The sequence below is a fragment of the Arachis ipaensis genome, chromosome B1, assembly GCF_059453495.1.
Source record: "Arachis ipaensis isolate K30076 ecotype BB chromosome B1, ASM5945349v1, whole genome shotgun sequence".
Lineage (NCBI taxonomy): Eukaryota > Viridiplantae > Streptophyta > Magnoliopsida > Fabales > Fabaceae > Arachis > Arachis ipaensis.
In genome coordinates this window covers 78402374-78424527 of record NC_142436.1, presented here as the reverse complement: position 1 = coordinate 78424527, position 22154 = coordinate 78402374, and the positions used below count along the sequence as shown (strand labels likewise).

The 22154-nt window shown below is 32.2% G+C and overlaps 2 protein-coding genes across 2 annotated transcripts; one reads left to right on the top strand and one right to left on the bottom strand.

The window, feature by feature from the left end:
- The first annotated feature begins 2686 nt into the window (after positions 1–2686).
- On the top strand, positions 2687–3686 carry LOC148577187 (uncharacterized). The gene has a single exon (XM_088503314.1). It carries the CDS (start codon positions 2821–2823, stop codon positions 3574–3576), a length of 756 nt encoding a protein of 251 aa, XP_088359440.1. The 5' UTR covers positions 2687–2820; the 3' UTR covers positions 3577–3686.
- A 2651-nt stretch (positions 3687–6337) lies between these two features.
- LOC148577186 (ATP-dependent RNA helicase DEAH12, chloroplastic-like) lies at positions 6338–13162 on the bottom strand. Its single transcript, XM_088501540.1, has 3 exons — positions 12047–13162; positions 8360–11486; positions 6338–7682 (listed from the first exon to the last, which is right to left on the bottom strand). The coding sequence occupies exons 1-3, from the start codon at positions 12980–12982 to the stop codon at positions 6469–6471; spliced, it is 5277 nt and encodes a 1758-aa protein (XP_088357666.1). The 5' UTR covers positions 12983–13162; the 3' UTR covers positions 6338–6468.
- Between the last annotated feature and the right edge of the window lie 8992 nt (positions 13163–22154).

Sequence of the window (22154 nt, the reverse complement as noted above, 5' to 3'; positions counted from 1 at the left end):
AAAATGAGGCAGGAATGTCCTCCATTGGTTCGAATTCTCAGAAAATTTTAGATCTATTCAATGTTCGAGAGGAAATTCTCAATAGTATTTGTGATTCCTTTAATTTTTTTATCTATGTTTACCGCACCATATAAAAAGATGAGTTTTGAGAGTGAAGAGAATTAAGAACACAGAAATATTGAATAAAAAATAGATAAGAAAAAAAGAGAAAAAAAAAGAGAAAATTTGTCCAAACTTTTTTTACTAATTTTTAAAAAGATGAAAAATAAACTTTATAAGAACAAATCACATACATTACCACTAACTAACTTTACTTATATACTACACTATTCGCCTATAATAATTACCAATTTTCACATACTTAATAGCATTGTTGACTAGATATTGTAACTAGATATTGTAACTGCCTAACTAACTTATTGATCAATTAGTACTCTACAAATTATTTTTGGCGTCAACTCTAATTAACTCATGTAATAAGTTCTATATAATAAGATAAGGAAATTATTATGGTACTTTTGAAATAAATTTCTCTGATACCATGTTAGAAACAAGAGATTAAACTGGAGGAAGGATTTGTGAGTATTCAAGTTGTTTATTTAAGTTGTCTAGAATGATCCAATATAGAAGGGTATTTATAGGTGCTAAGAGAATCGAAATAATAAAGACGTAATCTCCTATAATAAATATTCAAATATACTAAATAATACTAATTGATCTTAATTGATCCTAATTATATTCTAACATCCCCCCTCAAACTCAAGTGACAATTTGAGTTTGAAACCTATTTAAAACAATGAAATAAAGAGAAAAAAACTACAAAAACTGATAAAACGGGTGCAGACGGAACTGCCAGAAGAAAGTACAGATGGAACTGCCGCTAGTCTGAAGGAAGCGCAGACGGAACTGCCGCTATCTGAAGGAAGTGCAGACGGAACTGCCAGAAAGAAACGTAGACGAAACTACCACAAGGAAACACAGACGAAACGCAGACAGAACTGCCACGAAAAAACACAGACGGAACTGCCATGAGAGAACACAAACGAAACTGTCACGAGAGAACGCAGATAGAACTGCCATGAGAGAACGCGGACAGAACTGCCACGAGAGAACGCAAACGGAACTGCCGAAAGAGAGTGAAAACTATATGATTTCTTCATGAGAATAGGTAAGCAGCGGAGGACAATGGTGTTTGATCATTCGACTAAAAAAAACACAAGACAGAAAAAGTAGGCTAGTCGATGAGGTGAAAAAGCATAAAAAGAGTGACAAAAGGGAAAGAAGAATGACATAGAAAAAAAATGCAAAAACTACGGTGATTTCACCGCAAGAAAAACAACATATCCTCTTCAAGGAAGATACCATGACTCTGATACCATGTTATAAACAATATACTAAACTGGAGGAAGGATTTGTAAGTATTCAAGTTGTCTATTCAAGTTGTCTAAAATGATACAATATAGAATGATATTTATAGGTGCTAAGAAAATCGAAATAATAAAGACGTAATCTCCTATAATAAATATTCAGATATACTAAATAATACTAATTGATCTTAATTGATCCTAATTATATTCTAACAATTTTAATCTAAAATATCATATTTGAATAATTTTTTAAATAAGTATCTTGTCATAGAATTTATTCTTATGCAATTATAAAATTTGAGAAATACTTACATCATCTTAAAATATATTTAATATGTATTTTAAAACCTTATTTTTATCCAACTTTTTAATATGTTGGATTGATTAATTATATAATTATTTTATGTATTAAAAGTGTGTAAAACAAATATATATAATAATATACGAAAGAGTGTCATTTATCCTCTAGTTTAAAAAAAAATACAGGAGTATTTACCGATAATAAAGGAAAAGCATAGTGGCATTAATATAGAGAAAGTTTCGGATTCTTAAGCATATTTTTATATAATTAATAGATTTAATATTTAATTTGATTTTTGAAATAATTTATAAATTTTAATTTAATCTTTAAAATTTTAATTATCTTTATTTAATTCTAAAATTTTGCAGGTGTGATTCACATATTTTTTGAATAATTTTTGACACATAAATACGTTAATAAAGCACTGATATAAGTCATTAGATGTAACTTATAAAATGATACTATTTTTGTTTTGGCACTCAAATAGTCGTAAAATGATATTGTATTATTTGTTTTAGAAAAAAAAATTCAATAAACATCATTTATGATATATTTTTTTTTTTTTTTGCTATTTGAATACCAAAACTAAGTTGATATCATTTTACAGAATTTAGCATAATATTTGACCATTTAAGTCAACATTTTATTAATATTTATATATTAAAAATTATTTCAGAGACTAACATAAATTATGTTCATAAAATTTAAAGATTAAACAATTAAAACTTTAAAAACTAAATTAAGATTCGCGTATCTCAAATTAATAGAAAAAAATAATAATTATTGCAACAGTGACAAGAAGATAGTCGCATGTCTTTTTTCATTAGTTGTGAATAATTGAATATAATACACTTGACAATACTACATATACAAATATCTAAGAAATTCTGTAATTCACAAGACATTAACATAGGAATCTTTTCCTTCAAGGAGTGAGGGCAAGTTGCAATTTTCATATAATTGGAGATGGACCAAACGCGCAAGCAACGAATTTTTCAAACTCAAAAATATGACGCAAACTTGCACAGCAATCCAAATTCCTAAAATTAACAAAATTACTGTCGCTTTTGATTCACACTTTTCCAGTTTTCAGTTTTCCCTCTCAACAACCAACTTCACAAACCCAACTACTTTTTCCTTCCACGCAACTGCATGTTTTTCCCCTTCCTTTCATACCCAAAACTCTCCCATTTTCAGTTACATTTTAGAAAAATTAACCCTGTAACTGCCCTTTCCCCCACTTTAACCTCCTCTTCTTCAAGATTGGATTTTTTTCTAATGGGGGGCCAAGAAAAGAAGATTGATCAAAGAACAAGGAAAGAGATTATTACGGCTTTCACAGTTTCTTCTCATCACAAATATGCAGGGATTGACCTTATGCAGAACTGTGATCTTCCCCCACCTTCCAAGGTTTTTGTTGGACCGGATGAGACCATTGTGTTTCCGATGAATCGGGCCTGTGATGCTGTGGGTAAAGAAGGAGAGGAAGAACAACGGGATGGAAGACATTATGGTACTTATGGGGGTGAAAACGGTGGTGGCGATGATAGAGATAAAATTGAACTTCTGAAGGCCCTGCGAGCTTCGCAGACTCGTGCCAGGGAAGCGGAGAAGAAGGCTGCAGTTCTGAGGAAAGAAAGGGATGGTCTTTCAGTGGCTCTGGTGGAGGAGGCTATGCAGTTGTTCGCGTATAGGCAGCAGGTGAGATTGCTTGAGCTTCAAGTTTTGCACTTGCGATTGCTGTGGCCAGAGAAGAAACTTGTAAATTGTTGCGCTGACACAATAGGATCATCATCGATGGAAGATGGCTCTGATGGAGAAAGGTCAAATGTAAAATTTGTTCTGGCTTTGGCTCTTACTTTGGGGATTGGAGTGACCACTGTTCTTGCTTGCAAATACTTCTTGTAAACTCGCCAACTTCTATTGAAGTTGTTTCTATATAATGATTGCACATGCAACTAGTAAACAAATATTTTTGACTCACGAATCAATAAATAATGTTCTAAACAACGGTTAAGCATTCCCTATTGATTAAATCCCCAATTTGGTCCCCAAAATTTAAACTATGCATCAATTAAGTCTCTGACTTTCGTAAATGACCAATTACGTCCCTTAAATTAAAAAATGTGAATTCACGTTCATTCCTAAATAAATTGCCGTCTTAACAGTGCTGATGTGTGCTGTACATTTCAAAAAGGAAGGTTGGTAGATTATTCACTGTGACTAGGGATACCAGTCGGAAGCAACTCGTGGGAGGAACCAAAATCACCCTCTTCCTCAAGGAGGATCAGGTAATACAGAGACCTTAGCCCCATTTTGATTTCTATTTGTTCAGAAGTTTGATGTTTTCTTTGGTATTGAATATGGTTTTACGTTTGGTATTCTATATGATACGAAGATGTTTAGGGTAAGAGGTTTGGCTGTGAAGAATCTATGTTTGGCTCGCAACGAGTGGTTGACGGATGAAACAATCAAATGATTACTTCCACTAGACCCAATCTAGAGATCATATACTTGAGCTATTGCCAAAGCATTTTAGAAGAAGTTGTTGTTGTTGAAGTCTTTTAAGAGATGTCATAGGATTAATGATCTGAGCTTAGCTTATTGTAGAGTGAGTCGATTTCATTTTGAGTTTGGGTATAAAGATCTTACATTGTTTGTGTTGAACTTATTTGGGTTAATGATTAGTGATGTTTCACTTTCTGCAATCTGAAAGAGTGCTTTTAGGCTAAAGCAGTTAAACAATCATTGTGGTCAAAACAGGCCATAGTAAAGTGCAAGCAACTGAAGGTGATAAACTTGAAGCTATATCAAAGAGTGGCTGCTGATATTGTTGATTGGATGGTTCTTGAAAGGCTATCATTGAGAAACATAATAACAGCTCCTTCTCAATTTCCTCTCACTGAATTTCAGAAGGAAAATGGTAAGTTTCTCTCTATTTTCCAGTGTACTGTTGTTCAAAGTAATATGAGTATAAGGAGGTAGATAATTAATTATAGATAAACAATGATGAAGTTTTCTTTATTTACCATTTTCATATTTTTACAAATGCAAACCATAGTCATGTAGTTCAGGCACTTCGAAGTTCGAAGGCTTGGACTTGAATATTGCTTTGAAAAAATCATAAGCTTTGATACTCTGAATCCCTCCACCAACATCAATGTAGTTCTGGGAAGCCAACGAAAAGCATGAAATTGTCAAGTATAATGTTGCAATTGAGGCATCAGTGATAGCTCAGTTCAAAATACAAGTTTACTCTCTAGTGCCTTGTTTTGTGTAAGCGCCTATCTGATCAATGTAATTGTCAAGTTATTTGAATTTTATTTATACAAATGAATATTTTGACCAGTACTAGGGACCTTTCTATCATTTCAATTCTAGCACGTGTTTGCATGTATTCTATTGTCTTTAATCCAAACTCGTTTATAACAAGTGATAATTTCAGATTTCTTAATAACTAATGAATATTATAAAGTGAATATTAGAGAATCCAAGTATATTTCTTGCTAGGTTTCAGCCAAAAAAAAATGCACTAATAGTGTTTTCTTACACCCTAAATTAAAATTAAACTGAAAAAGACAAAGAAAAATGGCCTAATAAAAGGATCGACTTTTAAGTGAATACATCTTTTCCCGTGAAAGCTTGGAATTTTGGCTCTTGTGGCTCTTGTTTGATGAAAACTTGGAATCAAAACTTTTGTGTTCATTGTCACTTGCTGTTTTGCCATCCGAGAGGAGGAAGAAACTTATTCAGGTGATTGTGTAGATGACTTACCATCTAACGCCTTGCTGAACCAGAGAATGATACAAATTCTTCAATCTTTGTTGTAAAGAAGCATTCATAATTCATTTGTTATTGGACTGAGAAGACCACGATGAACCAAAGAAGGAGGATGAAGGTGATGTTGAGGAAGTTGATGAAGAGAAGGGAAAGGACTCCAAGAAGATCAAAGGTTTCTCATGCAGCAGATAAAAGAAGACGAAGAACAGAAGAGAAGAGATGATGAAAATTGGGATAGGGGGTTAAGGTTTTATAATTCAAGATGGATTGATTTGGGCATTAGAAAACAAATCAGGACACCAATTTGAACCATGCTCAATCTTTGTCCACATTAGTGTACAGTTAGAATGCCTAAGTTAGCAATTAACAGTACACATCAGCACTGTTAAGACGGCAATTCACTGAGACGAACGAGAATTCACATTTTTCAATTTAAGAGAGGAAATTGGTCATTTACGAAAGTCAAAGATTTAATTGATGAACATTTTGAATTTGGAAAACCAAATTGGACATTTACACATTCCCTATCTGCGTTCATATACTTAAAACTGATGTGCCAAACAATAATCTTAGCACTCTGCGTTACTCAAAACTGTTCTCAGATGCCAAACAAGAGTTGTGCTCTGTGTTTGTGTTCATATAAACCTGTTGAGAGTAATGATATAATATCCAAGATATTTTCAAACATCTTACTAAATAGTAAATACTACATGAAAAATTAAGAAAACGTTTAGGAGTATCTACTAAGAAAATAGATCTTTACTCAACTGTAATTCTAGATTGCTTAGGTAAAGCCATCTAACGGTCCAATTGAACTGTTTTAGAGCTAAATGACATCATTATTACGTTATACAGAAGCCGACGAACAAGGAAAGTGAAGCTTCTACCGTTTAGCTCTGGTAACTGAACACTATTATTTACATTCGAAGAAGTTAAAGTAAGCTGTACACATTCCTACGCCAATTTACAATATGCACAAACTAGAATGAGGCATTCTCGGTATATAAATTACAACATTACTCAAATGATGGCCATGTGTATATTTCTCAAATGGTCATAGCAATTATCACTACTTCCAAAGAATTCCAAGCAAACCCAGCACACATGCTTCCCACACTTGCACTCGATATGGTTGCAACCATCTACCTTCTCAATTGTATACCCACAAGATGGGCACCGCTTAACATGTTCTTTACCGCTGCACCATGCCTTCAGCGATGAGTCGGGGTCGTCCTTGAATTCCCGATATTGATCGCACGATATGTACGGATGATACTCCAAGTGGCACCTTGTACAAGTTTCTGAATAACATGCCCCGCATACAAATGGCTCGCCGGCCGTCCCAGGATCAGCAACTCGATAAACGGAGGGGCAGTCAGGTGACGGGCAAAATCTGTATGTTCCCCCACTGGACGCCACAAAAGATCCCAAAGAAGCCCTGAAAAGTTCCTCCAACTTGTCACCCAGTAAGAGGGCCTTTAAATCTGTGACCAGAATGGGATCTCCACAGCCCTCGCGAGCACAACATATCGGGAAAGTACCTTGGTTTCTTATAGCAGATTCGCATTGATCCACCAGGCATGAACGGCAGAATAAGTGACAACAACCTTCAAGCAGATATCCATCCTCAACCTCACACAAGCAAATTGGGCAACTAGGTCCCGTGCCCAATCCCGCAACAGCACGATGACTAGAACGCGCGATCTCAAAAATGAACTCCTCTACTTTTTGTTTCAACTCCTTGTTGCCACGAAGATAGATTATCTGGCGGCGTATGTTTAGTACAAGATCTGCCCCAGGTACCTTCACTTTCAACCCACTAAGATCTGGTCCAAATTGCTTCACCACCTGCTTCATTAAGTCAGGAGGTAGATCCCGGCCCCTCAGATGGATTTCCAATTGCTTTGCCTCATGGAAAGAGAGTAGGGACTGAATCAGTTTCTGCTGAGCCAAGCAAACCTTGTCTGGGGGCCCAAACACACGGACACTCAGGTTGTACCTGTCAACAAGAATGTAAGTTCCTGTCTCCTGCTGCAATGAGCTTTTGAGATTAAAGCCCTCTCTCGAGAGCAAGAGTTGCACAACTGCAGGGGTGAGGCTGGCGTGGTCGATTCTTTTCCCTCTTGATAATTCTTCGAAAGGTCTCCGAACTTCTGCTACTGTCTGTGTGGCATTTGCTGTAATTTTCAATCTCTGGGAACCATTGGAAGTCTTTTCCAGTCTACATTCAAGACCTTAATAGAAGAAAACTGATAACTGTCAGCAGTCAAACTATAGTGTAAAACAAATAAATAAAAACATACACCAATATTAAAGGAACTCAGCAACATAGTAATGATAGTGGATTTAACTTGCACACAAAGATAAAACACTGAAATGTTAATAAAGAACAAATGATCAAATTCATAGACATGCACATATCGGACCAATGATCAAAATGCACTACTGATTTCTACTTCATTTTTGTCGTCATCCTTTTCTGAGGCAGAACCCTGGAAATCTAAGTAGGTAAGTATATTCAAATCTACGGATGAGAACATTTTACAAAAACTAAATTGGATATAGTGCACAAGCATCCCGCCTTATGCAAGGTCCTAGGAAGAAGCACACCAAGGGTATAATGTAGGCATCCTAGACACAAGAACCAATAGCTGATTCCAGGACTTGAACATGTGACTTTATGGGAGCAACTAAACCATTGTTCCAAAGCTCCATTCCTTTTGGTTAAAATAATAAAAATAAAAAACTATCAACACAATGGAACAATGGAATTGAGGGAAAAAAATCAGCATAGAACATATCAAGTTGCAGCGGTGTACTTTACGAGTAAAATGCTTAGAATGTGAAAAAGAGGCATAGAAAGATGGGTTACAAACATCCAAGGAAGAAAAGATACAAAATAATGAAATACCCTTTAAATTACTGAAGCTTTCAAGTATTTTCTCCAATTCTTCCCTAATTACACGGTACACTGGCAGAGGAACTATCAACGAGCTATGGAAGACGCGCTGACATTTTATCTTCTGCCATGAAAGACATCCTGGCAACACCTTTCCCTCAATTTGCTCTAAAGCTTTCGCTGCCTCTAAATGTAGTCTTCCATCAAACGTGATTAAAGCTCTCATGTATACATCCCTGGGCTCAGGTTGGAAGACTTGAACCCGACAAGAATTAATATGGGGATCTTTCTTGGGCATGAAGGGGGAAATTTCTTTAAGAAGCGCTTCTTCACAGGCATTGACTGGTGGATTCCCAACAGCATCTCCTCTAATCAAGAAAAAGTCTGAAATCCTTATACTTGTAGCATTTCTTACTACATCTAGAATTTCAGCATCTGAGAGCTCCTTGTCAAACCCACTTATCACCACACTATCCACATCCTTTCTACCAGGTTCACACCGTACATACCTTCCTCCTATAGAAAGGTTATAGAAATCTCTCAACATGATATCAACATCCTTTATGTCACATTTAACTATCGCAACCCCCTTGCTAAGCCTACGAGGCCAAAAAATTTTTGCTTTGACGGCAGGAAACAAAAATGATTTATCTCCAGAAGCTGTTTGTGAATGAGAAATTTTCAAAGGAGAGCCAAAAAACTCTTCACCATCTAGCTCAGCAGCTCTTAAAGCAGCATCCGGGGAAAGAAATGTAATCCTGCCCCACTTTTCACTATCCTCAACATCCCTTCCAGTGCATGTGTACTTGTGGACAGAACAGACACTTGCTGAGGTATTCTTCTCCAAAAACATCAGGAGCTGTTTGTCTTCAATTGCATCTGTGTTTGGGTGACAAACGTCAACACTCAGGGAACGCTTCCCAAGTTCTAAATGCTTAATTTCTGCACCAGAGCCAAACAAAGCTATAGGTGAGAAACCAGACCCATGATACAAACATTTTTCAATACACTCAGTACGTAACCACTTTTTCTCACATTCTAAAACCTCATTTACATATTGAACGGCTGTTTCCATATCATGTGATGTCGCATATAACTGAATGTCATTGTGGTCAACATTAACTTCAATAGAAATTCGTTCATCCTCACAAACTTTCCGTATGCGTGACACAAGACTAATCAAATTAGTGTTGGCTTTTCCACAAAATTTCTTGAGAAGAGTACAACAAAAACCAGACAATGTCCTGGTTTCCAATTTCCGCTTTTCCATATTGCACACATCAAACAAGGGAGGAGGGTCAAGGCTGTGCAATGATTCAAAATCAAAAGCACTTACACAGACCAAATATTGATTAGAATGTGAAAGAAGCTCACTAAAAACCACCCAACTAGGTTTCTGAGCAAATACAAGCAATGAACAAGATGGATGAAGCTGAACATGTTGCCCAGTTTGTGCCACTTCATAACCAAGTTGCTTGCATCCAGAGTACATGGCTACATTCTCAGGAAGGGAGGACAGTATAACCCTTTTCAGATACATATCACATCCGGAGGGCATTTGGGGTGTCCAACGCCAGTAACTGGGAACAACAAGGTTAAGTTCACGCTCAAGACAGGATTCTAGCTCTAAAATTGTGTCTTGGCATCTCCTCATAGATTTGGCATTGATACTATTTTCCCAACACCACTGGTTCCTCCTCTCCCGAGGCAAACCCTCCCATTCCTTGTACACAGAAAGAAGGGTAAAGAGGTCGCCATCACAATGGCAAAATTGCATTTTAAGACAATCAGATCTTTGCTTATCCTTTTCACTACCAACTCTGCAGAATATGCTGCTAGCATTAGCCATCAAGGCAGCAAGGACAATGCCTTCTCTACCCAGTGTATGATGAAGACAGCCAAGAATCAGTTTACCAAGCCTAGGTTCGATCCCCATTTTTACCAGGTACCTACCTTCATTTGTTAATTCAATAACATTATTCTTCATTTGAATGACTCCTAAGAGGATTAGATTCTGGATAGCCATCTCAATGGATCTTTGACTTGGAGCATCAACAAAATCAAACTCTTGCACATTCTTCACCCCTAAAGCAAGGATCCTCAAAACTGCAACACCAAGATGCACTCTTCTAATTTCAGGTTCTTGATTTTGTTCCATGCACTGATAATCAGCTTCAGAGTACAATCTATAGCACCGACCAGGTTCAGTCCTCCCAGCACGGCCAGCCCGTTGATTAGCAGAGCTTTGGCTAATCCAACAAACCTTAAGAACATTCATCCCACTGCCAGGATCATATCGACTATCTTTAATCAAACCAGAATCTATCACATACTTAACGCCAGGAATTGTGAGAGATGTCTCAGCAAGATTTGTTGCAAATATCACTTTCCTTTTTCCAGGATAGTTCTGGAAAACATGAAATTGCTCACCGGGCAAAAGTTTCCCATGTAAGGGCAAAGCAACTGCACACACAGCTTCAAAGTTGTCACACGCCCATTCCACTTCTATCTGTGAGGTCAAAAATGCAAGAATAGTGCCCTCTTCCTCTGTTTTGTGAATCTCGATTGCCATTCTGACAACATCAGAAACGTAAGAGGCAATGCCAGACTCAGAATGTCCTGCATAGTCAGAAGGAACATATTTCACGTCCACAGGAAAACTTCTTCCGAGCACATGAACAATGCGACAACCATAGAAGTATTCAGACAGCTGCTTTGCATCAGCAGTGGCAGACATAATGATAAGCCGCATTTCAACCCTTCTAGAGAGTAAATTCTTGATCAATGCCAACAACAGATCAGTGTTTAAGCTCCTTTCATGAGCCTCATCAACTATGATGCATGAGACACCAGACAAATTCTTATCAGCCATGTAATGCTGCAATAAACAGTGGTCTGTCATGAATGTTATTTTAGAATCAAACTCATTCAAGGATGAAAATGTCGAATAACTATCGATAGCATTGCCTTCATAACATCCATTGCTTTCTTCCTGGACTCTTTGAGCTAATGATCTCGCAGCAATTTTTCGGGGTTGGGTGCATATAATGGACTCAGCAGCTCCTACACCTGAATCCGCAAGAAACTGTACCAGCTGAGTACTCTTTCCAGAACCAGTCTCTCCAACCAATACCGTTATCTGTTTAAACACAACACTAGTAAGAGTAACCCCAAAACACAAGAGATATATAAGCCTCAAAAATAAAAAATTATGTATAGAACTTTTAATAAAAAACTGAAATTTGCAAAAGTTTCGCTTTTAAATAGCAAGTTCACTTTAGATTGTAATTTCCTCAAACGAAAAATTCTAAACAGCAACAGGAGACTACACCAGCCAATGCTCCCCAAAAATCGCTCCTTTCTTTCCTTTATTTTCCGCACAAAAAAGGCTTCCGTAACTGCAGTTGCCATTTTAAAATCACAAAAAAAGTAAACACATTATGATTTATCTATTTTTTCCCTAGTCCTCCTCAAACATAAGTACAAACTAAAATTTTAAAAATTCTTTTCTTTTTTGTGATCATGCTATGTAAACAAAAACTCTTAGCTACCAAATCAACATAGAATGAATGTTAAAATACAAAATACACATTGAAAATGAGTTTAGTATTTTTATCCACAAATACATGATGGATGATTTTTTTTTTTTTTTGTGCATGTAGCATTTCTTTTCATTCTGAAATTTCCAGAGTAAGATACCTGCTGATGATGAATGTCGTGAAGAATATCCCTCCGGTAAGCGTAAATTGGCAAACCCTCCTCAAGTCTACGACGCTCCCTCATGATAATACTGTGAACCCTCTTCCAATTCAACCTTCCATCAAACCTAAACACAGCATCATAATCATAATCATCATAATAATAATTACCATTAACCCCTTCATTCCTTTCCTCATCAACACCACCCTTCTCTTCTAGAAGCTTCAGTAGGCACTCCATGGCGCACCGAAATTCCCTCACCCTCCGTTCCACCAGATTTTTCTCTTCCTCAAACCTTTTCTTATTCTCATTCATCTGAAAAAATTCCCCAACTTGATAATGTTTGTTCTTCTGTGGCTCCATACGCGCGATCTCCTTCGTTAACCGCTCACTCTCCCCTTCCCAACGCTTCAATTCCTTCGCTTCTTGCATGAGACTCTTCACGTGACGCGCGAAGACAGCGCGTAGCCGAGAATAGAGTTCGTCCTCGTCGGAAGGGACCATCACATTGGACTTCAGCTCCGGAGTTAGGTCGTGCATGCCGTCGAGGCGCGTTTCCCAGAGATACGCGACGGCGTTGAGCGTGTCCACCCACTGAAGGAAATTGAGGATCGCTGCATCGACGGTGGAGGAGGAACAGCGGTGGTAGTTATGGTCGGAGGAATAGGGAAAAATTGAGAAAGATTGTGGTTTGGAAGGGCACTGGGAGATGATCGAGTTTATGAGGTCGCGGCGGAGATGGCGGCGGCCGCGGCGGAGGTGGAGAACGAAATTGGGAGCCTGGAAGGCGGTGGGATTTGGAGGTCCCGGCGGACGGTAGTGGTTGGGGTGAAAATCGATTGGCTTCGAGAAGTGGCGGCGAAATGGCGGTGGCTGACGATGGTTGTAGTCAGGGTGATGCATGGTGGCGTTGGGGTGGTAAAATGTTTTCTTCATTGAGAGGAAGATGATGAAAGAAAGAAAAATAAAAACCCTAAAACTGGAGCGAAGAAGAAGAAGACGGTGTTTAGAGAAAGGGAAATTGGGGGGAGTCAAATCCTTAGTGGTTATGGGAGTTTTTGTGTTTTGTGTGTATGTGTGTACAGTGCATTATGTTGTTCAGTTCTTGGTCTTCACTCTTCCGTCGTGTCAGCCACTCGCAATATATAGTAATTAGTATATTGCTTCTCTCACAAGTCTGAATGAACATGACTAATTGACCTTAGTAGTCTTTCAAATTTAGGGTTTTTGTCCATTTACTTTTTTTGAATTCTACCTGCATTATCTATCTCATATACTAAAACTGGTTCCTTCGACTAATGGAAGTGAGGTATGAAAGTAAGGTGTCGATTTCTCGTAAATCTATTTTTTCGCTAAAATAAATATATTATTTTTTTTTCTAAATTTATTTTATAAAAACATCTTTATTTTAATTACAGTATAATTTTTTTTTACTAAAGATAAGAGACTCGAACCCGCAACCTCTTAATTGAATATGGGGAGACTATGCCAGTTGAGCTATAACTTATTGGCTATAATTACATTATAATTAACATTTAAATAATAATGCATAATTATACTAATTTAAGAAAATATCTTTATTATAGTTATATAAAATCAATATTTAATGTATTATTAAACTACTTATCAATTATCAATCAAAAATATTTTTAATCATTTTAATAATAATAATAATAATAATAATAATAATAATAATAATAATAATAATAATAATATGATAATTATATGATAATGGCACCGGTTATTAATAACTAATTTATATTTCTCTAAATAAATTTATTTTAAAAAAATATCTTTATTATAATTATATTACAATATTACAATTAATATTTAATAAATAATATACTAATTTAAGAAAATATCTTTATTATCTATCTATTCTATCTATCTATTCTATTATATAAAAATCGAATTTTTACACTTAATGATGGAACTGATGTGGCATGCTCTTAACGGTTTCCTAATTTATTTCATTTAATTCGTTAAAGCAAATTAATTATAATTAATTAATTATATCAATTAATTAATTTGGTTAATTATATTAATTATTTGATTTAATTGGAGTAAATATCAAATTATTTAATAAATAATAAATATAATAACGAAATATATGAATTAATTTAATTAATTTATTTTTTTCAATACCATATATTTATACAAGATCAAATATTTTTTACTCATTCGTCTCTTTTCTCTCTCTTTCTTCCTCCTTCCCTCCCTCCTCCTCTTCTCCCTTTCCTTCCCTCTATCCTTCTCTCTCTTTTGTTTAAGGTACAATTTTTATAATTTGTTTATTTTTTATTTTTTTATCTTTATTTGTACATTTTATTTTTTTTATATATTTTTAAATTTTTTGTTTATTTTAATTACTTATTATTAAGTGCATGCTTTATATATATATATATATATATATTTTGTCCTTTTTTGTGATTCACAATTAATATATACATTGTTCGTGTATGTGGTTTATATGTTAATATTTTTATTGATTCTTTTTATTATTATTTTTTTGTATGTCTCTTTGTTGCTCTTTATTTTAATTATATTCATTGATTTCTCTGTATTGATACTCTTTTTATTTGAAATATCGTAACAATTTAGAGTATATGTTGTGACCCATATAGGGACGGATCCAGAAATATTATTCTGGAGGGGCCAATAATATATATAATATTAAAAAATTATACAAAAAATTATATAATGTAAAATGTATTACAAAAATATATCGATAGAAAATATATTTTAAAGTACAAAAAATATGTATGTACTTTTTATTAACGAAGTGGTCAATTTTTTGTATCATAAAATTTATCGATAATAGAATATGTGTCAAATTTTTCAGCAATTTTCTTTTCAATATAATTAAAAGACAATTAGTAAAAAATTAACCTTTCATTTTGTTTATGAGTTATTCTTCACAATATTCATCGCTAAAAAAGATCTCTCAATTGTAATAGTTAAAATAGAGAGAATTAATACCAAATGAATCAAGAAGGATGCTCACAAGAAAAAAAATCCACTTTATGGGATTTGAAACATTTTATTTAATTAAAAAATATTAGTAATAATATTTTTTCAGATTTTTTTAATATTGTTACTTACTTTTTTAGATATTAGAAATTATTAATATTTAGGTTAGGCTAAACTTTTATTTATATTAGATTAAATACTAAATAAATTTTTAAAAAATTAAATCATACTTAATAACTTATTACTGTTAATCTTTTTTTAAAAATGTTAGGGGCCGAGGTGTATTAATCCTGATAGTCACCATGTGATATTCTTTAATTTGGTGTATCTTTTTAGATGGTTAATGTTATAATGTGTTTAAAGAGTTGACTTAAAATTATAATATGATATATAAATTTATAATATGATTTATAGTATGCTAAAATATTAGGATATTGTCATATAAATATTTTTTTATTTATCCATTAGATTCAACTATATAGGATCTTGAAAATTATGCAATTATGTAATTAGTTATTTTTTATATAATTATTGTATTGATTATTTACATTAGTGAGACTATTTTTATTATTAATATTTATAAATATGTTATTATTTGTATAATTGATTGAATCATCTTATTCATTTAAATTTAATTCTATTGAATTAATTATTCAAGTTACCATCGCTATTTCTATTTTTAAAGATTTTTTTAATATTATTTAACAAATCTAATAACATAATAACAATTAAAAAAGACAGAACAAAAAATTTTTTAATGTAAAAATAGAATAAAAAGAATAAATTTATTTAATAATTTTTTTTAAGATATATATGTTTTTTTATAAATAATTATTAGATTCTAACAATAATTATTAAGGATAAATGATTATTATAATTAAAAATAATATTAATTTAAATGATATACAAATAAATCATACCAAACATAACAACTTAAAAGGGTTACTTTTGAAAGAATATAGTTTAATAATTAATTTGTATTTCATGTTTTTTTTAAATTATCTTGATCACTCTAAAATTTGTTGGATACCATATTAATAATAATTTACTCCACAATTGTCACACTCACCACTAACAAAGGAAAAAAGTGAAAAAGCTAGAAAAACAAACATACATTGGAGTCATCGATGGTTCACAATGTCCAACGCCTAATCCAAAGGTCATTATAAAACTTTTCCACCCAATCCAAAAAGACCAAAAGTCCAAAACTCATACTTTAGCATGTCTAGAATCTTCCCCAAATAATCAAAGAGGCCTCTTTATTGCAAAATCATACGAGACTTCTCGTGTTTCGTTCAAGCCACTTACCCATAAATTACTACTTGTCCCTCAAGTCACCAAGCACTAAAAATAAAAACCAAATTAAATTTAAAGAATTGTTAACGAGTGTTTATAATGACTTAAAATATTTATTATTTTATAAAACTACATCCTGCATGGTGTCATCACCCAAAAGTGCCAGTTAAGCAATTTTCATTACAAATTAATGATAGAAATAATAAAAGAACAATTATTCTTTATATACAAGTTATTTTTTTATACAAAGTTTATATAAGTCATTTTATCCTAATTTACCTCACGCGCCTCTTAATTTAACTAACTTTTCATTCAACGCACAAATATATAACTATCTTTTTCAAAAGGATTTCGTTTCCGTTTTCGAATTTTCTCAACGTTTTCGATTTATGTTCTCTTCTATCTCTGCATTTTCTGTATTTCTCTTCGTTTGTTCTCTATATTTTTAAAATCAAGCTCTAAAATCAGTTTTGAACAGTTATTTCGTTGTTAAAGATAATGAATAATTTAAGTTCATATTACCAATTGAACCAGAACAAAATTGATTATTGTTTTTAATCGAATCAAGTGGCTGAGGTGTGGTTCGATTCTAGTTAATGTTTTTATTAGTAGTTTATGATTTTGTAGGTGAATAATGTTGTTTTTGTTTGTGAAAATTGTTGTTCATCGTTGATGGTTTGAATTGAATGTAATGTAAAAGTTTTGCATTAAAGAAAATATTTTTCTATATTTGCAACAAATTTCGGTATAACACGAAGATATTTGAGTGTATTGTTTAAGAATTTTCGGTGTATGTGTGCTGATAAATTCTGTATGATTCAAAACTCTTCTTCTCCCTCCTCCTTATCTTCTGCTGCTTCTTCTTCTTTTTTTTCATCATCATCATCATCATCATCATCATCATCATCATCATCATCTTTTTTTTCCTTATTCATCTTTTTTTCTTGTTTTATCTTCTCAAGTTTTTTCTTGTTTTATTCTCTTAACAAGAATAAAAAAAATCAAACAAAGAAAAAAAAAACACATAATAATACAAAATTACTTAGAAGAGGAGAACTTACATTTATTCAACTAAAAGAAAGAAATAAATAAGGAAAAGAAGAAGAAAAAAATGCAGTATTAGAGGAAATATTTTTCTGTATTTGCAGCAAATTTGAGTGTAACACGAAGATATTTGGATGTAACACGAAGATATTTGAGTGTATTGTTTAAGAATTTTCGGTGTATGTGTGCTGATAAGTTCTGCATAATTTAAAATTTTTGCTTTCTTCTTCCTCATCTTCTGCTGCTTCTTTATTTTCTTATTTCATTTTCTCATCATTTTTTTTAGTTCAGTTTCGCAACTTCCTTCACTTTTCGCGATGATTTTCAGAAATTTTTGAGAGATTTTGATCTTTATTTAAATTTTGAGCGTTGCGATTTTGATTGAGGAAAAGAACCGTTTACGTTATTCAAAAGTTAGGAAAGCACCTGTTTACAAGCAATCAAAATTAAAGGTTATTTTTGTTAGCTTGAGCCAAATTATATGAATTTATATACCAAAAAATTTTATGTATGCAGCAGATTTCATATAAAAATCGCGTTGTCTTATAATATTAAAAGACATAAACTAAATTAAATTTATTTTAAATATCAAAGATGATCTGTCTTTCATAGTAATGGTTAAGAACTCAATTGGGTATTTTCTCATTTATATTCTCATATTTGTTTTAAGTATTAAATTTTAATTTTTAGAAAAAAGAACTTGGACTTCGTAAACTGCGTTCTAAAACTACAATTATAAACATCAAGTATTCTACTTTCTTAGACAGTTAATTAAACATCATGATCATTAATTCATTGATTATTATAATATGAATAAATTTTCATTATATAATTAGAGTTTTAAAAAAAATAACAGCGTAAAGTGTTTTATGTTTTTAGATAATTTTTTAAATAATAAATTAAAAAATTAATTATTTTTATTGAAGTAGTAATAATCCACAATTAAATATTTATGTGTAATTTATTTAAAGTGAAAGTGGATAAAACTTAAATTCATTTAAATTAAATATGGTCTTCCACAAGTCATGTTTGAAAGGGGCCGCGAATTGTATTACTTTTTAAGGATTTGCCTAAAATATAGTTTAAGTATATTGGTTTAGAGAATAAAAAAAGTGTTTGGTAGAGAAATAGAGATGGAAAGACTGAGACTGAGAGATAGAGACTAAGAGATAGAGATTGAAATAAATCTTAATTTGTTTACTGTAAAATGAAAGACAGAAATTGAAACAAGAATGAAATTCTAATTTAATTTGCACAAAGGGTAAAATTAAAATTAATTAATTGAAATGAGGATATTTTAGGTATAAAATGTTATTAAAGTTTTAGTCTCTATCTCTAGAAATTTTAGTCTCCTATGTCCCCACTTTTTTGAGATATTGAAATAGTGAAATTTTGGAGACAGAGACAGAAATTTTAGTGTCAGTTTCTGAACCAACAAATATGATAGAGTCGTAGTCTCTCAGTCTCTATCTCAGTACCTCAAAACAAACATTACCTTAAGTAACAAATTTTTTTTAGATAATATTAATCAATTTTTTTAAAATTTATTTTACTTATCTTAAATTTTAAATTCTATATTATAAATTCTTTTTATATTTTTAAATTTAAATACTAAACTCTAAAATTAGCTAATATTAACTGACTAACAATTAATTTTCTATACTTTTTATTTTTTATTTAGACAAATGTAAAAAAAATATATATGTTTATGTTTCGTAATGTAATAAAGCTCGTTTTACTCCAAAAGACATAAAATCTTAATAAAGTAATAAAATTTATTTTATTTTATAAAAATGAATTATAATTTAAATAGTATAAATTTTTTTTATTTTTACTTAAAATTATAAATACAAAATTCACTCTTAATTTTTAAAAGTATATTTTATAGTATCTATTTATATTTGCCTAATTTATTAAAAAAAATAAAAATTAATATTTAAAATTTATCATATATTTGGCAAATTCAGAAAGTTATAGACACCATAGAATTTGCCTTTTAAAAAAGCGGCGGCAACTAGGCAAAGTTAGCCGAATGAGTGTATTTAACCTGCCAACAGAAAAACCTGCCTATTTTAATGGGATAGGATGAGCTGATTAGTTGCTTGGCAAATATTTGACAGGGCAGGCAGCCAAGGCTGATCCGTTTATCCTACTAAGAGTAGTAATAAATTTATGCCTGTCAACGTATTCCAATGCAAATATTGGCCTAGTTAATTTTCATATTTATTTTATTTAAATAAAAATTCTAATAACAACAGCTTTCTTATTATATCACAATAATTTTTCTTTCCTTTTAATGAGAAAATAAAATATTACAAATTAATTTTAATATATTAATAATATAAAATATTTTATAAAATTAGGTAAAAAATATATTATTCTAGATAAACTTTCGTAAAATAAGTGTGAAAATTTTTATTATTAGCTTAACAATACATAGAAATAAAATATCTTCATTCTAAAATTGAAAAGAAATTAAATCCCAATAAATAATCTTATTCTTATCGATAAGATTTGAATATTTTTTTTATTTGTTTCCTTAAATGAAGATTTTTTTGTGACTTAAATAAATTAAATAAATTAAACAAAGAAAAACAAAAAAACTCCTTAAATAGAGGGACAAAATTTCATTTAAAACTACTTTTAAATTCTTTCTAAGGTAAAAGAAGTTTCACATAATGAAATTGTAACTTTATTGTTATTTTTGTCATGATGTCTGTCATGCACTGTGTTTGCATATCTCATAATCAAACGAAAGTCAACACGCCAATTTCAATGCATGATATCTCTTATTTTAAGTATCAATGGATCAATCAACTCAAAATCATCTTAATGATTAGTAACAATATTAAACACTTCTACTTTAAATAAAGATTTAATTTACTATATTTTATCCTCCATTTATTAAAAAAATGAGAAATACTTATATTTTATCCTACAGAGAATGTTTACCCTATCATTGTTTGGTATCATCACACTCTCTCATTTTTGTTTTGTATGTGACTTCTTTTTTTTATTTTTTTGAAACTAAGATATGAACAATTGAACATTAGCTTTATAGGAGGGGCGAAGCTACATACATTAAAAGGGGGCAATCGTCCTCCCTAATTTTAATTTTTTACATGTAAATTATATGTAAATTTCAGTTTAGCCCCCCTCTTAAAATTTTATTTTAATATTATTTTATTGTGTAAATATTTTTAACCCCCCTCTAATATTTCATTTAGCTCCGCCCCTACTTTATAGGCATAATCAACTGAGAAAATGAACAAAGAATAAGTACAAAACTAGAGGAAAGTAAAAGTGGAGATAACTAATGTGTATTAAATTTTAAGTTTCAATAGACCAATAATAGAATAATTATGAAAATAATAGCAAAAATCAATCATCAATTATAAACATTCACAACTGCAACTGATTTATTATTTGGTGTTCTTTCTTGTACTGTTCTCTGAACTCAAACTTGCAAAACAAAAACATAACAAAATATTTCAACCAAAAATAAAAAGCAAACTAAAAATCATAACAAAAATCAAGAACACAAAAAATTAAGAATAAATCAGAACAAAAATCATAAAAAAAATTCAAAAATTACAAATTTCAAAATTAAAATAAAATAATGAACACATAGTAAATCTTAAAATCAAAATAAAAAAGAACAAAATTAGAACAAACCCTTAAAAAAAATATAACAAAATCAAAATAAACAGGAACATAGGCATACACCATAAATTAGAGTTTATGGTTAAGGTTCAAAAGGGAGTTAGGGACTTTTTTTTTTTTAAATGAAGTAAAAACGAGGATGGAATAGGAAGAAGGATGAGGAAAACCTACTTGGGAAAGGGAGGAGAGACACAGGTCGGCGATTAAGGGAGCAATGACGGCGGCAGTAGTGGCGGGAGGACGAAAGCGGCGGCGACAGAGCAACCAACACGTCGCAAGGAGCATCTAACCGAATTCAGCAGTCTTTGAACACAGTTGGTGGTGGCCGACACTGGAGAAGGGGATGCCAAAGGTGGTTTGGGGAAAAGAGAAAAAAGGGAGAGAAGAATGTTAAAGAGAGAGAGTAGTTTGAAAATGAGGGGGAGAGGGTTTGCGATTCAAATTTAAGGCAAGCTTACCATTGGGTTTATTGTAAACCCCAGAAAATTAGTAAACAATTAGTCAATAAATTAATTTTTAATAAAGAAAATTAAAAATATGAATATTATATTAAAATAGGATAGATCTCATTAAAATAAAAATTTTGACACTAATTTCAAAGAATTTGGCCTAAGATTGGGCCGAACGGGCCAAACCGGACCCAAAATGGGCCCAATGCCAAACTAGTCAACCCAAGTAATTAAAGAAGGGGTACTCTTCTTCCCTTCACTCCGCAAACACGCTGGAAAGCTCAGCATGAAGGGAGAGAGCATGTAGCACTTCCAAAACCCTCACTCAAATTTTATTTCTCAATAACTTTTGATTTGGAGCTCCGATTGACGAAACGTTTACGACCACGCATTCACCGCGACGAGCTCTACAAAACCCATGGAACAATTTGGTAGATAACTTACTATTCTCTTCTCATCCACTTTCCCCCAATTTCGGAAATTTATGAGTAATTATGTTGAAAATTGTTTAATTTCGGTGTTTAGGATCAAATTAACTTGGTGGACTTATCGGGTCTTGTCCCAATTTTCTATTTGTAAGGTGAGAATCCTAGAACTCTAATTAATTCATTAATTTGGTATTTTGGGTATTAAATTTTGGGAATATGCTTGTGATAATTATTTTAGGTACATGTAAATATATGATA

Excerpts from the sequence above, each read along its gene's own strand:
- LOC148577186 (XM_088501540.1), bottom strand. The coding sequence starts at position 12,982 with ATGAAGAAAACATTTTACCACCCCAACGCCACCATGCATCACCCTGAC. Across the intron at positions 11,487-12,046 it reads ACGACATTCATCATCAGCAG|ATAACGGTATTGGTTGGAGA; the intron begins GTATCTTACTCT and ends GTGTTTAAACAG. Across the intron at positions 7,683-8,359 it reads AAGCTTCAGTAATTTAAAGG|GTCTTGAATGTAGACTGGAA; the intron begins GTATTTCATTAT and ends TCTTCTATTAAG.
- LOC148577187 (XM_088503314.1), top strand. The coding sequence starts at position 2,821 with ATGTTTTTCCCCTTCCTTTCATACCCAAAACTCTCCCATTTTCAGTTA.